The sequence below is a fragment of the Prinia subflava genome, chromosome 1 (genome assembly GCF_021018805.1).
Source record: "Prinia subflava isolate CZ2003 ecotype Zambia chromosome 1, Cam_Psub_1.2, whole genome shotgun sequence".
NCBI lineage: Eukaryota > Metazoa > Chordata > Aves > Passeriformes > Cisticolidae > Prinia > Prinia subflava.
The window spans coordinates 136,733,616-136,756,461 of NC_086247.1; the positions used below are offsets into that span (position 1 = coordinate 136,733,616).

The 22,846-nt window shown below is 43.9% G+C and overlaps 1 protein-coding gene across 14 annotated transcripts in view; it reads left to right on the forward strand.

Annotated features, from left to right (window-relative positions):
- Positions 1-22,846, forward strand: part of KIAA1217 (KIAA1217 ortholog) — a 333,490-nt gene extending 310,644 nt beyond the window's left edge. For 8 of the 14 annotated variants that reach the window (XM_063413849.1, XM_063413878.1, XM_063413940.1 and 5 more), the window contains 11 exons: positions 2,833-2,963; positions 3,207-3,354; positions 4,986-5,445; positions 6,250-6,430; positions 10,892-11,046; positions 11,632-11,778; positions 15,054-15,173; positions 18,075-18,152; positions 18,259-19,938; positions 20,394-20,516; positions 21,239-22,846. In XM_063413849.1, coding sequence (XP_063269919.1) covers positions 2,833-2,963; positions 3,207-3,354; positions 4,986-5,445; positions 6,250-6,430; positions 10,892-11,046; positions 11,632-11,778; positions 15,054-15,173; positions 18,075-18,152; positions 18,259-19,938; positions 20,394-20,516; positions 21,239-21,733 — 3,718 coding nt within the window. In that variant the 3' untranslated portion in view covers positions 21,734-22,846. Of the gene's footprint in view, positions 1-2,832; positions 2,964-3,206; positions 3,355-4,985; positions 5,446-6,249; positions 6,431-10,891; positions 11,047-11,631; positions 11,779-15,053; positions 15,174-18,074; positions 18,153-18,258; positions 19,939-20,393; positions 20,731-21,238 lie in introns of those variants that run through there. The other 6 variants (XM_063413924.1, XM_063413933.1, XR_010082495.1 and 3 more) reach the window with 5 other exon arrangements.

The following is a 22,846-nucleotide window of genomic DNA, read 5'->3' on the forward strand; positions in this document are numbered from 1 at the left end:
TCTTTGTTTTGATACCTGTCCATTACACCTAAGTGTCAGTCTCATTGGAGTACAGTTCCCAGGATATCCCCATACCATTAAAAAAATTTACTTGTATCATTTATGACACTTTCCACTAATCTGGTGCCAAAGCAAGAAGTCAGATGCTTAGCATTAATGGTTCAGCTGTTTCAATGTCGAGTTGCTATAGAACTCCAGGGCAAATACCATCTAGTGTGGGTGATTAGTTACCATTAATTTTGTCAGTTTGTTTTGTAACCTGTTCTACTGATACTGCAGTCTGAGGCAGATCCTCTGAGGCTTTTTTTTTTTTTTTTGCCTATAGAAAGATCTCAGCACAAGAGTTGCCTCAGCTTCTCCGTGTAGAATATAGATACAGAAAATTTGTTTATCTTATATTAGCCTTCTGAAACTGCATTAAGGTGCATGTCTTGCTAATTTGCTCAGGCCAATCTATAAAGCCAAGTGTTTTCCCCAGTGAGAGAAAAGAAATTCTAGAGACCACCAAATCTGTTTCAGTCTTTGGATCTGAAGGGATGAAGTTTCTTTTCCCTTGCAGTTAGCAACATGAAGCAGTGTAATATGGTGTCCCCTGGGTAATTTCAGGATCAGTTCTCTTGTTTGACAGTATAGGGAATCAAAGGGGTTTGTGTTGACCCATCCATTTCTGCTCAAAGAACAAAGGGGAAAGTGGGCCAGTGTCAGCTACCTCGAAGCCCTTCTTTTATCCCTACATTTAAACAAGTATGGACCTGCCAAAACATTGTAATATTGTTCTGTGTTTTCCTTTCTCTTCTTTCTACACGTGAATATATTTAAGCGCCTTTCTTTATCTTTTTTGTTGCCTGGTAGATGCAAATATCTACCAAAGAAGCTGCTTTTTCCGTGCTGATCTACAAAAGGGAGGAGGGCTACCCCGTGATTGCCAAAGCAGCACTGCCCAGCCTCAGTGCCTGTACCAGGGCATGGAGACCAGGGAGGATGCATGACTGCAGAGCAGGAGCCTTTGCACTAGTGACAGTGACAGTGACACCCTCTTTCTCCAGTTCCTGCTAGAGTGTGTCTGTGCCCTTTGTCTGCAAAGGCAGACAGAGACAGCAGATACCTGCATTGTAGCAGCCTCTGCCACTGGAAAAATACCCTGAGAAGTGTTCCCTTGCTGCCATCGTGTGGTCCAGTGGATTGTTTCCTGCAAGTCTGCTTGTGCTGGTGGGAGTTGGGACTCCCACAGCTTTCTGAGGGCAGAGTCATTGGGAGAAGTGGTCTCAAAGTAGGAACAGGATCACTTTGCCTCCACTTGTTTGTGATCTGTTCAGACACAACCTACGATTCTCAATTCAAAATAATTTTTAGTTGCTAAAGTTCTTAGTTTTGGACTGAAATGAACTCTTTACTATGCGTGCCTAATGTTCAGGTGCTGATCCTGTTTCTGTCTCTGTGTATGAGAAATACCATTGTGTTGCCATGGATTGTTCTGTGGGATGGGCTTCCGATTTAAACTGACCTACGTGTACAGTAGTGCTGTAAGGAATTTTTTTCATTTTTATCCCACTGCTGGCCACCTACTTTTCTTCCTCATGTCCCTGAGTTGGGTCTGAGAAATGGCTGGTTTTGCATGGCAGTGGAAGGGAAATATGTGGAAATGCAAGACTTGCAGATGGTGCAGAGGGCAGGCTTCTCCCATCCCATTCCTGCCAATCCTCTTGTACCTTGATTCTCTTACAGCAGTTGCAAAACTGATCCCTGATGGATGCGAGAAATGATGCCCAAGATTAGGTTCAAATGAGTAGCTGATTTGTCAATTCGGAGTTTCCCTGACATTTTTTTCTATCTGTGATTAAACTGCTTCCTAGAATATTCCTGTGAGTAAATTTGATATCTTAATAGAAGTGAATTTCTCCTAGATATTCAAGAGATTATCTTTTAAAGGTGTTTGCATGGGTGTTTGTGTAGTTTCCAATAAAGAATCTCAGGGTTGGGGGATTTTTGAGAAAATTTTATGTATCTGTGGAAAACTCCAGCTCAAGAAATGTTGTCTCAAGCTCAAAAGGAAAGAAGTGGCTCCTCCCCAAACAAAAACAGAGTTTATGTGTCTGTAGTATTGCAAAATTTTATATGAACTATGGAAAGGCTGTAAAAAATGTTGGGAAAGGTGAGAAGGAAGCACCAGATGGAGCTGAGGTAAGCACAGAATGGCAGTGGTTGGAAAAAACATCCGAAGTGATTCACTCTTAAATCCAAGTGCTGAGCAAGAGCTACACACAATGCATGCTTGTTGTTTCAGTCTGGCTATTCATAGAAACAGGATCCTGTGTCGGGTCTAGCAGTACCTGGCAGATAAACAAGGTTGCATCAAGGGGCCTTTGGTGCCAGTTTTTGTGTTGTTTCTTAACTTCTTCAGTTGTTGGGCGTTCCTCTGCATTTCATCAACAATGAGAAAACACAAGTTTTGCAAACCAGTACCAGACGTAGTGGCACAGTGTGTCTGTACCCTTTGAGCACTTGTATCCCCAGAGGGCTCCTGGTTGTTCCCTGTGTTTTACCAGCCCACCTGCCCTTTGTAGCACAGCTGCCCTGAGATCAAGATGCTCTGCACGACAGCAGCCTGTCACAGAAATCCACGACTTGGGCTAGTTACAAGCTTGTTCCTGTGCCATGAGTGTCCAGCATTCTCACCTCCTCTTATGGTATCCTGTCATTTGTTTAGCCTGTGATGTCAGATTTAAAGGTGCCACGGCTGAGGTTTCTGGTTTAGTTTACTCCATTCATTTACATATATTTGCTTGCAATATGAAAGTCCTGCTTAAATTTTCTGTCCACTTCTTTTGGCAGTGAGCTGGAGACATTTGTTGAAGACCTGAAGAAGGAGTCTGCTGCTTCCAGCAAGACAGTTACACTGAAAGACGTTGAAGATGGAGCCTTTCTTTTGCGTCAAGTGGGAGAAGCGGTTGCTACCCTGAAAGGTATGTACTTTTCCTTTTTAGTTTTCTTTTTCTCTTTTCTTTTAACCGCAGAGAACAGTTTTTCCTTTGATCTGGGGGCATTAGCTTTCACTTCTAAAAAGATTTAAAGCTGGGATTAGGGAGCTTGCTTCATGGCCCTTGGAGAGAGATAGACATTCAAGTAATTGACATTCACCCAATTATCTTTTATTGCCCAGGGCTTTTATTATTTCCTCTTCAGCTTCAGAATTGTTTTCTTCGCAGGAGAGTTCCCGACACTGCAGAATAAAATGCGGGCGATCCTGCGGATCGAGGTGGAAGCTGTGAGGTTCCTGAAGGAGGAGCCCCACAAGCTGGACAGCCTGCTGAAGCGTGTGCGCAGCATGACCGATGTCCTCACCGTGCTCAGGAGGTGATCTCCTTTTTGTTTTTCCTTCAAGCTTAAAGAATTCCCTCAAGCAGGGCTGGAACAGCTTTTGGGTTTATGTTCTCCCCCTCGCCCATGGCAAATCTGAGAAATTCAGCTTGCTTGCAGTATTTATAGATTATTCGTAGAGGCCTCTCAAGGGAAATCAAATTAGCCTTTCCTGTGCTCTGTGCAGTGAGTCCATTCTGACCAACAGCCTGAGTCACTGAGATGTTACAGCTGAGACTAGATGCCTGTCAAGTCAGCACTCCCAGATTTTGGAAGTGCCTGGATAAGAAAACTTACAGTGGCAATAGTCCTATATCTGAGCTAATTAACTTTGAGTATTTACAGTAATTTAAGGTAACAGAAGCATTCTCTAACATTGAAAGGTTTATTCCCTAAAATGTAACAGTAAGAAATAAAATAGGAAAAGCATGTAAGTGGATAAAGGTATCCCAAACCTTCTGAAAGAATACACTCCAAATTCTTTTTCTCTTCTTTGCAAGGAAGATGCATTAGAGAAAACTGAAATATTAGATAAAACTTAATGTCCACTGAGTGCCAGTATTTAGCTATGTTTGTCTTCATATATGAGCAGCAAATGATTGCTGATTTTTATAACTCAGTGGGCATTGGATTTAATTCCTGCTCAAAACTGTCAGTGGTAGTGGCTTCAATTTTAGTTCAATTAGAAGAAAATATAAGTCATGAGTCTATTGTAGCTACCATTATTCTAAGGAATGTAGGGTTGCCAGTGTTTCTGTAAATCCTGGAGCATATGTAAAACAGATTTGGCAATACTGGCAGATGGATAAAATGGTTTATGTAACAGATTTTCTAACAGCTATCACTTATTTTTCCATACAGACAAACATCTATATCCTTTCACATTAGTTTCTTTTCTTAAAAACTATTACAGTTGTTTCCTGTCTTACAAAGAAAAACAGAACAATAAGCTATGCATAGCAAAGTTTTACCATAAGTCATTTTTTGCAGCAAAATTGCTTATTAAGCCTTATAAAGTCTTTTTCAGTAATGGGAAAACTCATGGCATTGATGGCTTGCAACACTCAGAAGCTCAGACATTCCACAGCTAGCTGCCAGAAATAGTTGCTTCTTTACATCTTCATCTCATCCTACCCCACACTTTTGACAGGAAGGAGCTTTGTGAAGTATCATTTGAGACAGAACCTTCATTTGAAGGCTCTGTTTTGACAATGTGCCAGACTGCTGCCTCTCATTATATGTAGCTTCACTTTTTTGTGCTTCTAGTCCAGGAACATATTGATACACTGTATACAGTTTAATCAAGTTATTTCCATTCTCACTCTAAAATCAACCCACTGTAACTCATGATTTGGTCAGAAACTGCCAGTACACCACTGAAGGTTTGTAAACACCTTAGAAGGCAAAACCATCTGAATTAGAGTAGCCTCTTTAAAATTCTGAGCCCCTGACTGTGAGAGAAAGCTATAAAACCATGCAGCTGAGAGCATCAGGAAAGTTTAAAAAACCCCACCATTTTGATTGTTTTGATGCAGGTGCTTTTTCTTTGTGAAAGTTTATTGTTATGTGTTGCTCAGGACTGGCCTGTGTGCTAACCATGTGCTGTTGTGTTCCATTTGGCGGGGCAGACACGTGACAGAAGGACTGCTGAGGGGTGTGGATCCATCCCAAGCCGTGCAATACTCCGCTGTGGAAAAGCCCACTGCAGCTGACACTCTGAAGAGCCAAGAGGAGCACAAGCCCGCCCAGGGACACGCACAGCAAGCCCTCGCGGCCGTCCCGTGCGAGTCACAGGTGTCGTCGGTCAAGTCGGAGGTGCTGCCCTTCTCAGCCATGACTGTGCACCACGTGCAGAGCTCCCCGGTGGTGCTGCACCAGTCCCAGCACTCGGCAGCGCTGCCCCACCACAGCCAGGGCTCCCCCAGTGCCGGCGGTCCCGGCGAGGGCGCGCCCCCCGCGGCCACGCCGCCCCTGCCGGAGCCCGCACCAACCGCGCCAGCAGCACAGGTCAATGGCACCACCATGCAAAGCCTTTTCATTGAGGAAATTCACAGTGCAAGTACCAGAAATCGAGCTGTGTCAATTGAGGTACGGGGTAGTCTACTCAACCAGCTGTCCTCTCTTTGGGTCTGAGCTCCCAGCCTCACTCTTGAGGCTGCAGGTGGGACTTTTCAAATGCATTCTGGGGATTTATGTGCTTAACCCCTAATTACACTGTGCTTCCGATACCCTCTGATTTTGTCCCTACTCATTGCAGAAGGGTTGGACTAGGTGACCTGTAAAGGTCCCTTACAACCCCAACTATTCTATAATTTTAAATGAAAAAAAAAATTACATGTAACCAAAATTAGGTAACTGTGTTTTTAAAACTATCTTTATTGAAAAAAATTAGAATTCTATTTTAGAAATTTTATAATACCTTATTTTTAACCAATAGCATATAATTCTCTGGCAACACTTGCATACGTGGATTTCGTTCACTCTTTAAATCTCCATATCCCTTATTATGGAGAAGTAAAAGTGAAAGAGTGTGGAGCTCCAATGGTTTCAGAGAGAGGTATTAAGAAAACCCAGAGGTGAACTGCTGTGACTTATTACAGACAGGCACTTAAATCACCAGTGTGATGTAGTAAGGCAGAGACTCAGATTTAAATTTTGCCTTTGTTCCTTTAGTGAGCAGTGGTCTCTGTCAGTCTGCCATGTGTTTGTGCCAAATCTAGCACAATACAAGTCAGAACATGTGCAATTACTGTTCATGTATTTCCTTTAGTTGCTACTAGAATTGAAAGAATCTAACCATACTAACCTATGATGTTTACACATGGCATTTATTTTTAAGTGATCACAATGGAAATCAGAAAAATAAATAGATGCTTTACTGGTTTTGTCTAGAAAGCTGAAAAGAAGTGGGAAGAGAAAAGACAAAACCTTGATCACTATAATGGAAAGGAATTCGAAAAGCTCTTGGAAGAGGCCCAGGCCAATATAATGAAGTCCATTCCTAACCTGGAGATGCCTCCCCAGCCAGCAGCTCTGCCTAAAGGGGATGCAGCAGAAAAGCTAGAAGTCTCAGGTAAGGTTTGCTAGAGTAAATGGGGCTAAAGAATTGCATATCTGGAAAGGAGAGGTTATTTTTCCAACTTTATAGAATGTTTTTAGTTTATAGACTGCTGTGATCTTGAGAAAGGACAAAACAGTCTCTGAATACACAAAAGTACACTTTTAAAAGCAGGAATAACTTGCTGTGTGTGGATAGAATTGCACTAAAAGCTGGCAATTGCAAGCAAGAAGATCCAAGTTAGGCATTAGGGAAAAAACCTCATAAAGATAAGGAAAGTGAAGGACTGAAGATACAGGAGGAGGATGTGAGGTCCCCATTACTGGGCAGAATGGTTTAGGCTAGCACTGAACTAGAATTATATAGGTAGAGCTACTTTGTGGTAGCAAGATGGTGAGTATTATTTCTTTCACAATTTCTTCCAGTACTATTTCTTTCACAATTTAACATACAAATCCATGTATGGATTTATTCAAAATCCAAGGAGCAAAAAACATGCCTCAGCCAAACCTTGGATTTATCCCATTAGCCAAACATGCATCAGCTGCAAAATTCTTACCCAGCTCTATATGCAAATGCATCCAGCTCAGTCTCTGACAGGCAGCTGGAGACCCTGTGTGGGGAGCACAGAACTGCTGCCTTCTGCAGTCTTCCAGCACCCCTACATGATTTTTAAGGGAATGCCCAAATCTCCTCCTTTTCGTATCCATTATGGAACTTTATCCAGTAATTTGCCTAGACTTGCTTATGCAATACACATCCTCTTGCTGTGGCAGCAAAATCCCATCTTGTGAAGAAGCTTTTCTTCATCTCTTTTAAACTGATATCAGACCAACTTCACTGAGTTCCCCATAGTTCTAATATTCTCCAGTTAGGCAAATAACAGCTCTTCAGTTCCTTTATAAAATCATGAAGGCAGTGAATAAACCTTTATCATGTCCTGGAGCTCTCCTGGAGTCTGCCCCAGAGACTTCAAACTGTGAATCTCCAGCCTTTCTGGTCCCTCCATCCAGGCCAGCTGCTCCGTCCCCAGGCTAGATTGTTACACTTGTTTAACTCCTTTGTCCTTCTGGAGCTGTGGAGGTCAGAGCTGCATGCTGCACTCAAGGTGTTGGCATGCCAACACCGTAAAAAGCTGAAAAACAATGCCCTAGGGGCTGTGTAGACAAGTTCATATAGAATTTGGGAGGAGTGTTGGCAGATCCAGTATTTCGTTCTGGGTATACCTTTGATACTGCCAAGTTTTGGCTCCATGGATGTTTTGCAACATACATGTTTAAAATAAATTCTGTTGAACCTCATAAAATAATTTTAGAATTCTGGCACCCTTCAGTGAGATTACTGGCTATCAACACAAGTAGCTTGTATAATGTGTGGCATAAATAGAAGTCTGTGAAAATAAGTACCATATGGGTGCAGTGAGCTGTGACATCTTAAAAATTGCAGAGCACAGTAACTGAGAAGTTTTGTAAGTCACATAGTTAACTAATCCACTTCTAGAATACAGTTTTGCACAGTGTGCAGCCAGCAGATTTAAGAACAAGTTTGATGAGATTGAGACATTTGCCTTCTGTTGTGCATAATGAATCCTGCAATAGTAACATAAATACAGGAACAGCAAAACTTTCCCTTAATATCTGATTAAATATCTCACATACCACTCAGTTCTTCCATGACTGAGGATGAAAAGTTCAGTACCAGTCTCCTGTAGCCTTGAAAACTGAGCAGCATAAGAAAAGACACACCACCTATCCACCAATACAAGAGATTAAAAATTTGGCCATAAATAAGCAGAGCCCTCTGTTGGCTCAGCTGCAGAACCCAGATAGGTCATGTTGCCAGGTTGTCTTGTCTTATCTGTTCTTCATACAGAACCTCTCAAAGTGAAGAAACTCTTATGTTTTTTCTTTGCAAAGTACCAAAGCAAAATAAAATTACACACTTTACACCATTATTCACATGACTCTGTAAATATTTCTTTAATGTCTTGACTCTTAACTTATCATTGTATAAAGATTGTTCAGTGAAAAAAGTGATTTTTTTCTAGTGTGTACATAGAAATTAGTCTTCTTCATCTCTCTTTGTGCCTTCATTACGTGAGAATGCCCTGATTTTTGCAAGTGATGAGTGATCAGTAGCTTCCATTAAAGAGAGTTTATCTGGCTGCAGAGACTACCTCAATGCTGACATTATTATTTTGAAACCTTTTGAATTTATTTTGGTACAAGTAGAAGCCTGTATGGTGGGAGCAATTAATTCCCTTCTATCTGTGCCTGTTGAAAAATGCTGCAGTTTAGTGAAACAGCTGGCAGCAAACAACTCCCATTTTGTTCACAGAAGTGCTGAGCCCTTTGGCACCAAAGGAGGTTCCATACTCTGTGAGGTTTGTTCATGGGCAGTCTCAGGCTTAGTGAGTTGAATTTGTTCATTTACTCCTCCCTCTTTAAATATGCCAGATGTAAAAAAATAACAGAGTAAGATCTTCCCTGCATTTTTTTTCCTCTAAAAGTTTATTTTTTTCCTTCCCATTTATATTGGGGAAATATAATTGTTTAGTAAATAAAATAGAAATCCGTCTTCAAAGTTTTATGACCAGGCTAGGGTCACTGCACTGACCATGGGCAAACCCCATCACAGCCTCTCCCTAGTGACTCCAGCTAAGGGATGTGAGAGGGAGTAGCCTTCAATAACCAGTGGCACCTGCCACACTCAGTGACAGTGTTTCTTGCCTTGGTTTTATCTCCCATTTCAAAGATGGAGATGGATGAGTGTCTCAGAGATGTAAAGGAGATACTAGGGATCATGTTTTCTTTGTGCCTTCTGTGTCCCTCATTCAACCTTGCTCTCATTAAGTGGGAGAAAAACTTGGAATTCTTGCGGTCAGAGTCACTACCAGTTTGAGGATAATGGGTTGTGCCCATTGAAAGGAGTGGGGATTTGCAGAGGCCCTACATCATAGTCTGCTAAACACCATCTTAGAGAATTGCTCTGATTTTACAGCAGAAGTACATCTGATGTAATTAAAAACTGAGTGGTGTGTGTTGACCAAAGAAATGGTCTAATGTAAAGTGTATCTGGAAATTCACTTTTCTTGCAGTCCAGCAAGTGAGTGCCAGATAACCAGGGAGAGAGATAATACAGCTGAACATTTCTTTAAGCTTAAGCAGCTTCAAAGAACATTTGGGCTAAGAAGGAAATAAAGATGAGACTGGGTCAGACAAGGGCTCCATCCAGTCCCCAGGGCCAGCTGCAGTGTTGGAGGAGCCTGCTGGAGCCCCAGGAGTGGGCAGTTATGCAATAATTTGCCCAGAAGGAACACTTAGCCCTAAACAGCTGGGTAATCCCAAAAGCAGGATGTTTTATCTTTCTGGATTATATTTGTTCCAGCTGTTTATATAACACTGAGTAGCTGCAGAAAGGTCGTTCTTTTGCTCTTGGAAACAAACACTGTAAACAGCAGTGTGAAAATAGTGGCTGTTGCCATATTTATGATGTTTAGCCTATAAACAGAAACACACATGGACAAATCATGAGCTGGGTAATGCTGCTGCTGGAAATAATGCTGTCCAGGGACAGTGGGGAGAAAGAAGTGGCAGCTGGTGGGGAAGCATCCTAGGGGCACTGCCAGCTTGAGACTGGTCTTCTCTAGGAAGACTCTCCTCAGAAAGCAAGGGCTGGTTCTGCTTGGCCTTTGCATTTGGTATTTGAATCTTCTTGGCTTAGAAAAATACATATAGGGCTCTTTTGTGATAATTCAAAGGCAAAACTGTACATTCCTGCAATTATAGCAACTTAAGTGAAAGTAAGTCCTCCCTCAGAAGAGGAGCAAGTGTAGTTGCCTCTGGTGATCCCCTGCCCTGATCAGAGGTGAGAGGACTCACTGAAATACAAAGGTGGCATCTCTAGAGTACTGCTTACATTTTCACCCAGCCTTTGTATGAACTTAGCTAGTTGTGTCCAACTCAGAGATGGACAGAACTTTTCAGCTCCTTGCACCTTGCCAGCAGCGCCTCCCAGGCAGAGCAGAAATGTGTGCTGGTTCCTTCAGGATTGCTGAGAGCAATGGGAAGCCTCCAGGCTGGTGTCTCACCTGTGCCCATGTCAGTGGCCTTGCTCTCAGAGGCTGGGGGGCCCTGTCTGTAAGGGGTACCCATAACCTGTGCCTCACATGCTTCTGCACACGTGGGCTCTGCCACCCCACCTGTACTCCGATGGCTACACCCAGCTGCAGTGGCCTGGAGGACAGGAGTTTTGCTGAAAACTCTGGGTGAAGTGACCCAGTTTCTCTGTGCAAGTACAGCACTGTTTACTTCCATTCATGGCAGTTACACTTGAATTCCAAATGAGTTTCTGTTCATATATTCAGCAACAGGACTTTTTAAGACTTTTTGTTCCTTTCCAGTTGAGGCAGGGATGCAAACACTGTTTTCCTGTCCTTCACCAATGCTTACTTTGTGCTGCTGTGTTTACCTGCAGAAGAAGCTGCTGATGGAGAGCAGGATAATGACAAGCTGACCAAGTCCCCACCTCCTCCACCTCCACGGCGCAGTTACCTGCCAGGGTCAGGGCTGACCACGACGAGATCAGGAGATGTCATCTACACAGCCAGAAAAGAGGCTGCTGCTCTCAAGGTTCAGTGATTCATACTCTGGGCAGTCAGACTCCTTCCTGATGAGATGTTGGCAAAGAGACAAAACATGGGCCTGGGCCTATAAACCACAAAACTTGAGGCAGAGCTGTGTCCTGGAGAGCTACTGAAACTGCTCACCAGGATGCACTTCTTTTAGGCCAAATGAACAAGTAAGATTTGATCAGTTCTGTTTACAGGCGTCTTGCTGCTCTTATCTCCTAGCAATGCAGCAGGCAAGTCTTTCATTTAGAGCAGTAAGAAGATTAAAACTAAAAAAAAACCAAAAACGCCTTAAACAGATGGGGAGGATCAGGTCAGATTTGAGAGTGTTTTTACAGAAATGTTGCAAATTAGTTTCTTTGGGCTTGTTTTCCCCATCTGTTCTGGGGAAGGAAGTACAATTTAGGAAGCTTTTTAATCTGTGAACATATAATCACATCAGCAATATTGGTTGCTTTTGAACTGATGAAGTAGCAGGAGAGGGACCTTGCAAGAAAGGAGTTGCAGTAGTGTTGAATTTTTGGTGTTTACTTTGCATCAGTAGGGTTCAACTGCATTATCTGTCTGTTTTCTCCTCCCCTTGTAGGAATGCAGTGAAGATGCTGGGCAAACAGCACAATCCAAAGCCCCTAAAGAGGACCAGGCATTGTCTCGGAGCACAGGGCATGCTGTAGCACCAGCTGCAAAAGATGAAGAGGAAGAGGAAGGAGATAAAATAATGGCAGAATTACAGGTATGCCTTTTGGGCTGCACATGAGGGCACCTGTGCCCAGTATCACTTCTGAGGCCTCAGTGCAATTTCTAGCTCAGAACACGAAGGAAAGCAGGTCTCACCCGGTACCACTTCGTTGCACTGGGTTGGAAGTACCACCAGATTTTGTTCAAGAGGTTTGGAGCTGAGAGAGTGGTCAAGAATGCAGTAGCTGCCACTGGAGAAGCCTGCATGTGCAAATGGGACAAGGAAATCATTGGTGTGCGTGCGGTGTGGTTGTTCCTGGCCTAGTGTTGCTCACCTAGTACCAGACTGGCAAGATGCTGAGAGCCTCTGCCATCTGTGCTAACTTTGGTGGGAGCAGAGAATAACTGGGCCTGCTCCTGGTGGGCTGTGCCATGGTCCAGAGTTTCCCAGAATGTTTGAACACTGACACATTGCCCATGCCCTGTGGTGTAACTGGCCAGTCACTGTGCCAGTGGCACAGAGGAGTGCTCTCTTGCTGGTCCTTCCCTTGACAGCACATAAGACAGTTCACTTTAGTGATGAAAATGCTGCAGTAAATGGCACCTACTCCAGCCACCATCAGTGAGCTCCAGCTTCCAAGGGGCACCTTCTGTCCTCCTCCATGCCCACATGAGGAGAGGAGATGTGGATCACCTTAACAGGCTGTAACTTCTGGTGTTTTAGAGCACTGTCACATCATGAGATGGTGCTTGCTGTCCAGCTGCCAACAGGTGGCTTGGTGCTGTCCAGGGAGCATTCAGAGCCCAGGATTCATGGGCACTGAGCTCTGCTCTTGGGTCTGATGGGTGCACCCTGCTCCATTCCTCAGCTCTCACCCCGCAGTGCTGGTTTGCAGGAGTGAGAGCAGCACTTCGCCCTCACCCCACCTCCGAGTGCTGAGGACAGCTGGGGACACAGAAGCTGTCACAGCATCGCTGTCCCTAGGAAAGCAACCTCTGCCTTGCAGCTGGGGACAAGGAAGTGGAGGTTAAGGTGTGGAAAGGGGGCTGAGGGAAGCTAAGGAGGAGGAATAGGCATGGTTACTCAGGGAATGGGTGTTTAAATGCTGACTTTGGGGGTAGCAATGCTCATTTTAAACCAATACCAAATACAGGTATATTTTAGAAGCTTAACAGAGAACCATGTTTTAGAAGGGGCAGATTGCCTGATCTAAGAGCTGTAGGCACATTAGTTTGGTGTCAGTCATAGACAGAAAGATGGAAAATGAGATCTGGAATTCAATCATTGAAGAACTAAAGGACAGTTATAAACAGTTATGCCAGTGAGCACCATGTAATGGAACAGAGAGCTGTCAAAGGAAACAACACTCTTTGATCAAGTAACAGGTTTGGCTGCTTAAACCAAATTGTATACCTATAAACATTTTAGTAAGGCATTTGATCAAACATCACACAACATTCTCATAAAAATCTGGCACCTCAGAGTATACAAAAAAACCCCTATTGCAGCATAATTGAGACCTGTCTGGTTTTGAAATCACTGACCTTGATGCAGGTGTTTATAGACAGGTCTCATAGGGAGCAGCAGTGAGCACAGTGTCTCTCTGTATTTTCATCAAAAGCCTGGAAATACATTTAAAATCCTTACTGTGTAAATCCTAATTCAGATCAGTGAAGTGTGACAGCAGAGACATGATAGCAATCACTTAGTGGTCATAATGCTTTGCTGAACTATAAAGTCCACGTGAAGAACAACAACCTATAGGCCAGGCCACAGCTGCATGTCTTGGACAGAAAAAGGAGTTGCAGTAACAAGTTGACAGGAGCTCCCAGGTCAGTGCTGTTGCCACAAAATTGTGTCTGCTTCAGATGTAGATATGAAAACGTGGCATGTTTTTATGTCTGTGTACAGGATCAGTGAGATCCACTCTGCATCCATGACTAAGCATCCATGTGTCTCCCATTTGAAAACCCTGTTTAGAATATGAAGGCTCAGAAGAAACTTGAGTGCAATGTGAAGGTTTTTAATGTAGCAGGAAAAGGCATCGTAATAATTGGTGGCTGTAGCACAAACTATTTGGAGACTGTTATAAATATTTCAGAGCAAAGGTAATAAAAAAATGCCAAAAGGAAATGGCTTTTTTGACACTTAAAGCCTGAAGGACTTTGAGCATGCTTAACTCAAACCCACATGACTGATCTCACAAATGGATAAGTTGAGAAAAAGTCCATATCTATTGTGAGGAGCAAGACTACTTTTTCTATTAGTTTCATGTCATCTTAGGTACTCTGGTCTGTTAACACATACAAATAGGAATGTTTTAATAGAAGTTATGGAAAACCAGAAGAAAGTCTACATCCTGATTTTTTGCACTGGATTTTTTTTGTTATCCTTGCTTTTCTGATTTTGCATAAACATGCAATACATATGAATAATACATGATTTAAAGAACGGGCCTGATTCTAATCTGTAATCAGGGCTGTTTCATGAGTTACCAGGAATCAAATAATTTCCCTAATAGTGGTATAAAAATATAATCTTGCTGCATGTCACAGTATGTCTGGCTCCTGTGGGCACTCACCCCTCTTTGCTGTGTCCTCCCTGCACATCTCACTGAAGGCAGGCCATGTGCCAGTAGAGGCTGTAGAAATTCTGGTGAGGCACATTTGCTGCCTGCACTGCACAGTGACAGTGAGAGTTTTGCATCTCCAGGTCTGGGAGCTGGCTGGATAGAGAAACTCAAAGGAGGTGAAAGAAGGATAGCAGAATAAATGGCTGGAAGGTCTGGGCCATGTCCTGGGGGATGCATGGTGCAAGGCCAGTGTCTACAAACCCATAGGTTGGGACAGTCAATTTATGGCTCATTATCAAAGACTGTGACAAAGGCACATCTCCATGTTTCAAGTTTTAATAACAGTTTGTGTGGGAGAAGTGGAAACTCTTGCATGATTATCAGCCACAAGGAAATAAGTGCTGTCACAAGCCCCAAGTTTGTTATGGGTCTCCTGCTGGAGTTGGATGGATAGTCTGTAGCACCTCTGTGGGTCTCCTCATCTGCAAATTCAGAAATCAAGCTTGTCCTCCTTACAGGGAGCACTGAGGTCAGCACGGTGTTAGAGTCTTGAGAGTCTGGAAGGGGTGCCCTGGTTCTCTTAATCTGATCATCTGAAATCTCTGCTATTATCTCATGAGCTTGTGGGACACATTGTTGAGCTGTGACTCAACAATGCTCATTTAAAAACAAGTGCTCTCTTTGTAGATGGTCATCTCCGGATATTTCTGTGTAAAAGTTCTTGGTCTCCTGATAACCTGCAGTATTTATTTCCTAGGCTTTCCAGAAGTGCTCTTTTATGGATGTAAACTCAAACAGTCATGCTGAACAATCCAGAAATGATACACATGTTAAAGACATAAGGCCTGGGACTTTAATGCACCACAAGGAAAAGAAGGTAACAAGTGGCAATTGTAGTCATGCCACCCGGTCTTGGCATAACCTTCTTTCCTTCAAAACTAATCTTACGTCCTGCGTCCTGTTCTCTTTAACCCCCTCCCACCACTGCCCAGCGGTTTCCTTCCTTTTATCCCCATATAGCTCAGATACTTTCATATGGAGCTCTGTATTAAACTATATTGTGTGTCTCATTAGCAGTTGTACAATGGTTCCATGGAGTTTTATGATTCTGTGAAATCAAAACAGGATCCATCAGCTTCTGTCAGAGATGCTCATACTACTTTAGAACATCCTTCCCCTGCTGTTCTGGTGATGGATGGGGAAGCATCACTCCAAAACTTGAGGGGAGTTAATGGTTCCTCTCAGTCTCTAGAGCCAATTAGAGAATTTGTGCTTCATTTTGTTTCATTTGTTGGTTCCAGAAGTAGCTGTCAGATATTCAGAAATCCCATTCAGTTTATTGGATGACAGAGTCAAAGTGGATGGGAGGGATTTACCCTTATGCTGGAAGTTAATGTCCAACATTCATTCACGGGGCTGAGGAGAGGCTCCGTGTGTCTGGGGCTGTATGCAGGTCAAGGTTAAATTTCACAGCTGTGCGTGGACTGGAGTTGCCAGTTGAGTTGATTTGACTTAGCAGGCAGCCAGTGTGCAGGACAAGAAAAGGACAAGGATTACTGCCCTTGCAGATCTCTTTTTTATATTTAAGAGTAATGAGTTGCATCACTGCTGGGGTTTGGGGGTTGTGCAGGCATGAAAACTTGTCAGCCAAATGTCAGTTTGCAATGAGGGTGGGTATGGTGGGGAAGGAAACACAGCTCTTCAGCACTGCATTTCAACCTTTTCATGCATTATTTATGTGCATGAAATGCTGCCAGGTCAGGGCATTGCACTGAAGGACCTGTGTTGGAGCTGCCCAAACAGCAGTTCTGGTCTAAAGCTGCAAACAGCTGGCTGGGTGAGGGTACAGGTCCGTGGGGATGAGGGGAAAAGGACAAACTGTCCTGTGAGTATGACAGTGTTACAGAGGAAAAAAAGTGTGAATTCATCCTCATTACTGCTGTTGTCAGAGTGAGAAGATCGTATTGTTACGTGAAATCCTGGGTCATCACTCAGGACACTGCACATCCTGTAGCACAAACATTTCTTTGAAAAGCCCTGCCAAGTAATTGCCATAAACTGATATTTATTTGAATAACACAGAGTCCAGGAAATTAAGCTTAATGAGATCTGTTTTTGTAATCTGACATGACAGAGTGTTTATTGGCATTAAATATGGAACATTATGGTCAGGATAAAGTCATTGAGGAAATGAGTTTAGTTGTGGTTTTATTTTTTTAGTAGAAAAGTGGAAGTTCCTAAAATGAGATATATTGTACAAGGACACCATGAGGTGTTTCACTGGTGCTCGGAAGTGGAACTTGCTAAAAAAAGATACTCAGTCAGCATATCCAGAGGCAGCAAGTGCCATTAAGTGACTTGGCCTAATTCAGGGGCGTCTGACATGTCGTGGGACTGGGAGGTGCTGAGCACTGAGCAAATCAGTGCCTGAGGGGATCACAGGCCCTGGTGTTTGGTTCCCAAAGTGCCTCTCACAGGACATGCAGACAGTGTCAGCCTGCCCACTGAGGCCTTGCTGCTGTGCTGGTTTGTGTGAGAGCTCCTCCTTGTTCAGAAATATGAGGGATGTCAGGGCATCCAAGGAGCAGCTGTTCAGCCTTGTTACTGCTGAACAAGCCTTTGTGGAGCTGAACTGTGACTCTGGTGTATGAGGGACTTTATTGCTTCTGTGTTTTGATTGTGAGTAAAGTTTGTCTGTGTAAAACCCTCCAATGGTACATAAGAAAACATCACATAAGGTGTAGAAACTGTACCTTGTGAACCTCCGTATGCCTGGGGCGTGCATGCACAGCCAACCTGGGGATCGCTGCAGCATCACTCATCCATCTCAGCTGGGAGAGCCATGCTCCTGACTGTTCTGCACGTCTTGATGCTCACAGAAGTACAATCTGTCCTTCTGGTGTGTTAGGAATCAGCTTCTAGTCTCAAGCAAGCAATGTCAGCATTATTGCATTTGGTTCACTGCCTTCAGTTACTCCAGGCCAAATTACTTCCCTTCTTGGTGAGCTGTCTTTTGACTGTAGATTTCTCTCTTATTCATAGTCCTGGTGTCTCCTCAGGTCAGTCCTTCACCCTGATGATTGGTGTTTCTCCTAAATTGTCACTAGCACTGAAACCAAACCCCAGAGAAAAGCCTGGTGTTATGAAACAGCATTTCCAGGGGTCCTCACTTGCAAATTAAGAAAAAAGTCCCCATGAAGTTTCATTGCTGGGAATAAATTGAGCCTCCTTTTGAGCCAGTGGATGACCTCTCTGGTGTTTGGCATTTCTGCTGTAAGTGAATGTAGCTCAATATTTCATTCTGCACTTCCACAGGCACCACAGGGTGCCACTGGTAATTCTGATGGAATGCTTCTAAGCTGCAGCAAGGATTTAGAAGTGCTCAGACTGTAATGATACTAATTGTGATGGAGCAGCACTGCTCAGGTGTGACCAACGTTAGAAGGAGCAAAATGTACCTTGAAAATCAGCTTTTACTGGTATAAAACTTCCTTTCAAGGCAAGCCAGACTCGCTGTCAGCCCTTCCACATCAGCCTCCCTTTGATGTGTCCCAGCAGAATGTGACCAGATACTGTGAGACTTTCAGCCTCAATCTTATGAAAACATGGGCGGGCGGGGGAGGTTAGCAGGAAGGTGAACAGGTCATGGAGCACTGTGTTGGAAATAAGGTAATTAATGTGCTCATGCATATTCTGGAGGCCTTGTTAAAACAAGGTAACATCCCATCCTGACCTAATGCATAGCACAAAGCAGTAACATCATGCACTGTTCTGCCAGAATTTGGAATTTTGCCCCGAAGAAAGACAGGAATCAGATGACAGCTTGAGACATGTCTCTGCAGCAGTAAATGGAGTGGTGAGTTCACGAGGTCTGCGCTTCCCCGAGATTAATCTTGGGGGAAAAAAAAGTCCTGTAAAGATAAAAGCCCTGAATAACTAAGTAATCCAACTTTCCCCCTTAGGTGTATGGGGCTACAACAGGATCTCCCACAAATAGTGACCATCCTAAAGAGAAGAGGGAAGGGAGAACTGAAGAAGAATTGGGTTCTGATTCATCCAGTACAGCTGACAGTAAAATTGGCTTTTCAATGAATGACAGTTCTACATTTAGCAAGGGTTTGTTTGTAGACAGTACAGACTATTCTAACAAAAACCTTCAGAATATGAACACAAACCTGTCTGGTGTCAGTTTGCCAGAGGAGGACAAACGGAGAGGGGCTCAAGATATCGTAGGATCACATTTTCCAGCCGTTGAGACTGGAAAACAAAAGCCAAACTACAGACTGTCGAGAGATGCTCACCAGGGTGTGCTGCAGGGTGAAGCCTTGCAGAGTACAGGCAAGCACATCCCCATCAGCAGCGTTGCCCCTCTCCTGAGGCATGCACAGGAGGCTGCGGGGCCTCAACCTTCCCTGCAGGAGCAGGAAAGTTCTGCAGGCAACTACAGTCAGGTTGTGCTGAGACCCAGAGTGTCCAGAGCAAACAGTGTGGGCAGCATTGAAGAGACAGACTCTCCAGCCAGCTCTCCAAGTGAGGACAACCCACCCACAGAAAACATTGCCTTCATGATCACTAAAACAGCTGTCCAGGTGCTCTCGAGTGGGGAGGTTCACGACATAGTCAGCCGGAAAGGAGGAGACGTGCAAACAGTCAACATCGACGCCAGGAAGGATGTGGCATCAGAGAGGGGCATCCCTGAGAACACAGACAGCGAAGAGCCAGTGGTGTGTCTGGACAAAAAACCCGTCATCATCATTTTTGATGAGCCGATGGATATTAGGTCAGCGTACAAACGGCTTTCTACAATTTTTGAGGAATGTGATGAGGAATTGGAAAAAATGATGACAGATGAAAAGATAGAAGAAGAGGAGGAGGAAGAAAATGAAGCACATGAAGTCTCTGAGAGGCAGAAGGAAGAGTTACCAGCAGCTAATGACAGAAAAGCGACCACAGAGCATTCTGCAGCTCATGGTCCCCATGGGCCGTACCTATTTAACCTTCAGTCTGACTCTGCAGAAAGCAGATCTCCTGCAGAGGAGGAAAGCACAAAGACAAATTTTAACAAATACCGTCAAATCTATGGGCTAAACACAGAAACAAACTCAGACTCTGCTGATCAGTTGGGAAGCAGGCAGGATTCTAAGAAAAAATTTAAGTTTAAGTTCCCTAAAAAGCAGCTGGCCGCTCTGACGCAGGCGATACGGACAGGAACCAAGACTGGGAAGAAGACCTTGCAGGTTGTGGTCTATGAAGAAGAGGAGGAAGATGGGACCCTGAAACAGCACAAGGAAGCAAAGAGATTTGAAATCACTAGGCCTCAGTCTGAGGAGAGTGATAAAAGTCCTTCTGGGAAGCAAGAGGGACCCTCTGGAGCTGCAGTGTCCCTGTCTAGGACTGATGAAATTCGACAGAGTACATACAGAACGCTAGACAGCCTTGAGCAGACTATAAAGCAGCTGGAAAACACCATCAGTGAAATGAGTCCAAAACCTATCCCTGAAAACACATACACCTCTGAGGGAAGCACTGTCCCCTTCTCTGCCCAGATAGTACCAGAGACCCCATCCCGAGAGCGTGTAGTGCTGGATGAGAGCCTTGCTGGTGTAGAGCCCCCTGCATCACTCCCAGCCACTTCACGTAAGGTACCTTAGTCCGAGAAATCAAACCTCCAGCTGCTTTCTAAAATCTGCAATAATCACCATTAAACAAGAGGGTCTTGTGATTTGTTTGCTTCCTTTCAGGTGGCTTGTTTGGGCTCCCCACAAGGTGTCTAACAGCTAATAGACCATTGGTTTTTGGGGTTTTTTTAATCCTTGCTGCTGATTGGTGATGGGCAAATGCAGGGGAGCTTGGTCGAATAATCCTCTGTGTGAAATGACAAGTGTCACTGACATGAAATCCAGGCTGATCAGTAGCTGAGCAGTTTTCTCCATTTGATTCTGGAAATTAACACCTGCGGTGTGAAGCTCCTGAACTTTCCCTGCATGTAGTACTGTGGCTTTTTTTTTGGCGCATGGTGTGCACTCCTCTCTTCAAGCACTCTGGCACTGACCATGCCTTCTTGTCTCCCCTCCTGCCCCTCCACTCGTTTCCGCAGGGCTCCAGCGCTGCCTCCCAGACAAGCCGGATGCCGGTGCCCATGGCTTCGAAAACTAGACAAGGAAGCATGGAGAAATCAAGCAAACAGCACAAGCTGCAGGATCCACGCCAATACAGACAGGTAGTTTTACCCTAAACCTGGTGTTTGGATGGACATTTCATGTTGTTTGTTAATTTAAAAACTCCAGTAACTGACTGAGATTATACCAAATATCGGATGCCTGAGGTCTGACTGGACATCCTGGATCCTGGGGGCATGACAGTACTGATCTTTTCACCATGCTTGTGCATGCATGTCTGCAATAAAACACCTGCTGCTTTTTTTGTTTGGTTGGGTTTTGGGTTGTTTGTTTGTTTGTTTGTTGGGTTTGGCTTTTTTTTTTCCCTTTTTTTTTTTTTAACTCTGGTATTCAGCTGTAATTTTAAGATGGTCAACTACCTGTTTACTCTCCATTCGGTAAATGTGGTGGTTCCGTAGGAGAACTGGGAATGCCTGTGTTCAGAGTCTTTGCAGGAAGGCTGGACACTAACGCTGGTGTAGGTGGTGTGGGTGCGCACTAACCCGCGGCGGGACGTCTCACGCTGCCAGCGCGGCATGGCCGGGCCGTGCCCGCTCTGTCACACGTAGGTCGCGCCTTCGCACAAAGCTCTCTCGGCTCCTCCTCTATGCACTCTCCGTTGGGCACTTCGGGTTTTCTACCAGGTCCAGTCCATGGCTGCAGGACTTAGCTCAGGCCTCCAGCTGTTAGTTCTGATTCTCTGTAAGGCTGTTTTCCCAGGTCCTGTTGGTTTATCGTGTTACTGGCTTTCTGACAAACTGTCTCCTGACATCTTTATTTGCAGGCTAATGGAAGTGCTAAGAAAGCTGGTGGGGACTATAAGGCTACTTCTCCTACCCTACCTGCTTCTAAGATCCCAGCCTTTTCTCCCACTTCTGGGAAAAGCAGCTCAGCACCTGCTTCTAGCGGTGACAGCTCTAACCCTCTTAATCCACCTACTAAAACCTCCATTCCTTCCTCCTCCCTTCTCGGTCCTCAGACAGGTCGCATTACTTACTCTACCTCCCTCATCCCCTCTGTCTCTAACGGCTCCTCCAAGTTTCAGAGCCCCACTTACCCAGGGAAGGGTCACCACCTCTCGTTCTCGCTGCAGACTCAGAACGGCCGACCACCCCCTCCTTCCTCCTCTACCTCCTCCCCCTCCTCTATCTCCCCCCCTTCCCTGAGCCAAGGTATGAAGAGCATCAGGACAATCCACACCCCTAGTTTCAACAGCTACAAGGCACAGAACGGGAATGCCGGCAAGTCCGCGCCCTCCACGGTCAAGGAGCCATCCTAAAGGCTAAGCACCGCACACCTGCCAGGTCACCAAGGCTTTTTGCTCACTTTCAAAGAATCCGCAGCCAATATTTTAACCAGGGAATGTAACCATTTTGTTGTATTGCTGGAGGCTTAATACTAATCACGTGCTAAATACTGAATTACTACACTAGATTAGAGTGAAGCTTTTTGGAAAATGGTTGCTGTTGTAATGATAAAAGAGCATTTTCTTTCTATAGGCAGCACCTCGTACAAAAAGTGTGAGGGCGTGTGAGTGAACTTGACTGCGCGTGCACAGTGGTGTACTGAGCACGGGGAATTGTATGGTTAAAAATTTACTAAGTTGTTTTGTATAAAGCTATTTTTCATTATGGGGTCTAGAAGTGAACAGAGATATACTAAAGTGTGATTATATTCAACTGTAAAACTGAAACTAAAATATTTTTCTTTTATTTTGGTGTTATTTAGCTTTGTTACAGATTTCTATTTTTGTCAACAAATGTCATGGTTCCTTTCGAGATCTTTTTGCCAAAACATTTTGATACTATTGTAATGTACATTTGAAAGTAGTATGCTGGACAGTAAACCTCTGCACAAGAAACAGAAGACTGGTCTTACATGTGTATGAGGCAACTCAACTTATTGCACTGCCATTCAGATTATATTTAAGAATTTGCCAGCCAAGGAAAAAATAAATTGTTTTACTTATATAGATAGTTGCTGATTACTTTTTTTCTTAGCTAAATCCACCCTTTTTCCTTCATTTTTATTTTACTGAGACCTGGTAGCCCATTAATGTATTGCATTGTGGATTTTAAAATGTACACTTCAGTACTGTTCTGTATACTGGCAAACTTTTGTACATATCTATAAATATCTATAAATAAATAAATACTGTATGTGGCTGGGCACATAGAGTAGTTTTACCACACCAAAGTTAATTTTTATGCATGCTTAAAAGTATATATGGGAAAGGGTTGAAAAAGATGGATATCAGTTAAATAGGAGAAGAGCAAGAAACTCGCATAGCTAATGGTTTTGTAAATAAATTTATTTGTATAACACCATAATGTAATATACAGAACTATGATAAGCAAAGATCTTTACAAAAATAAAGGGCTGCATGCTTATA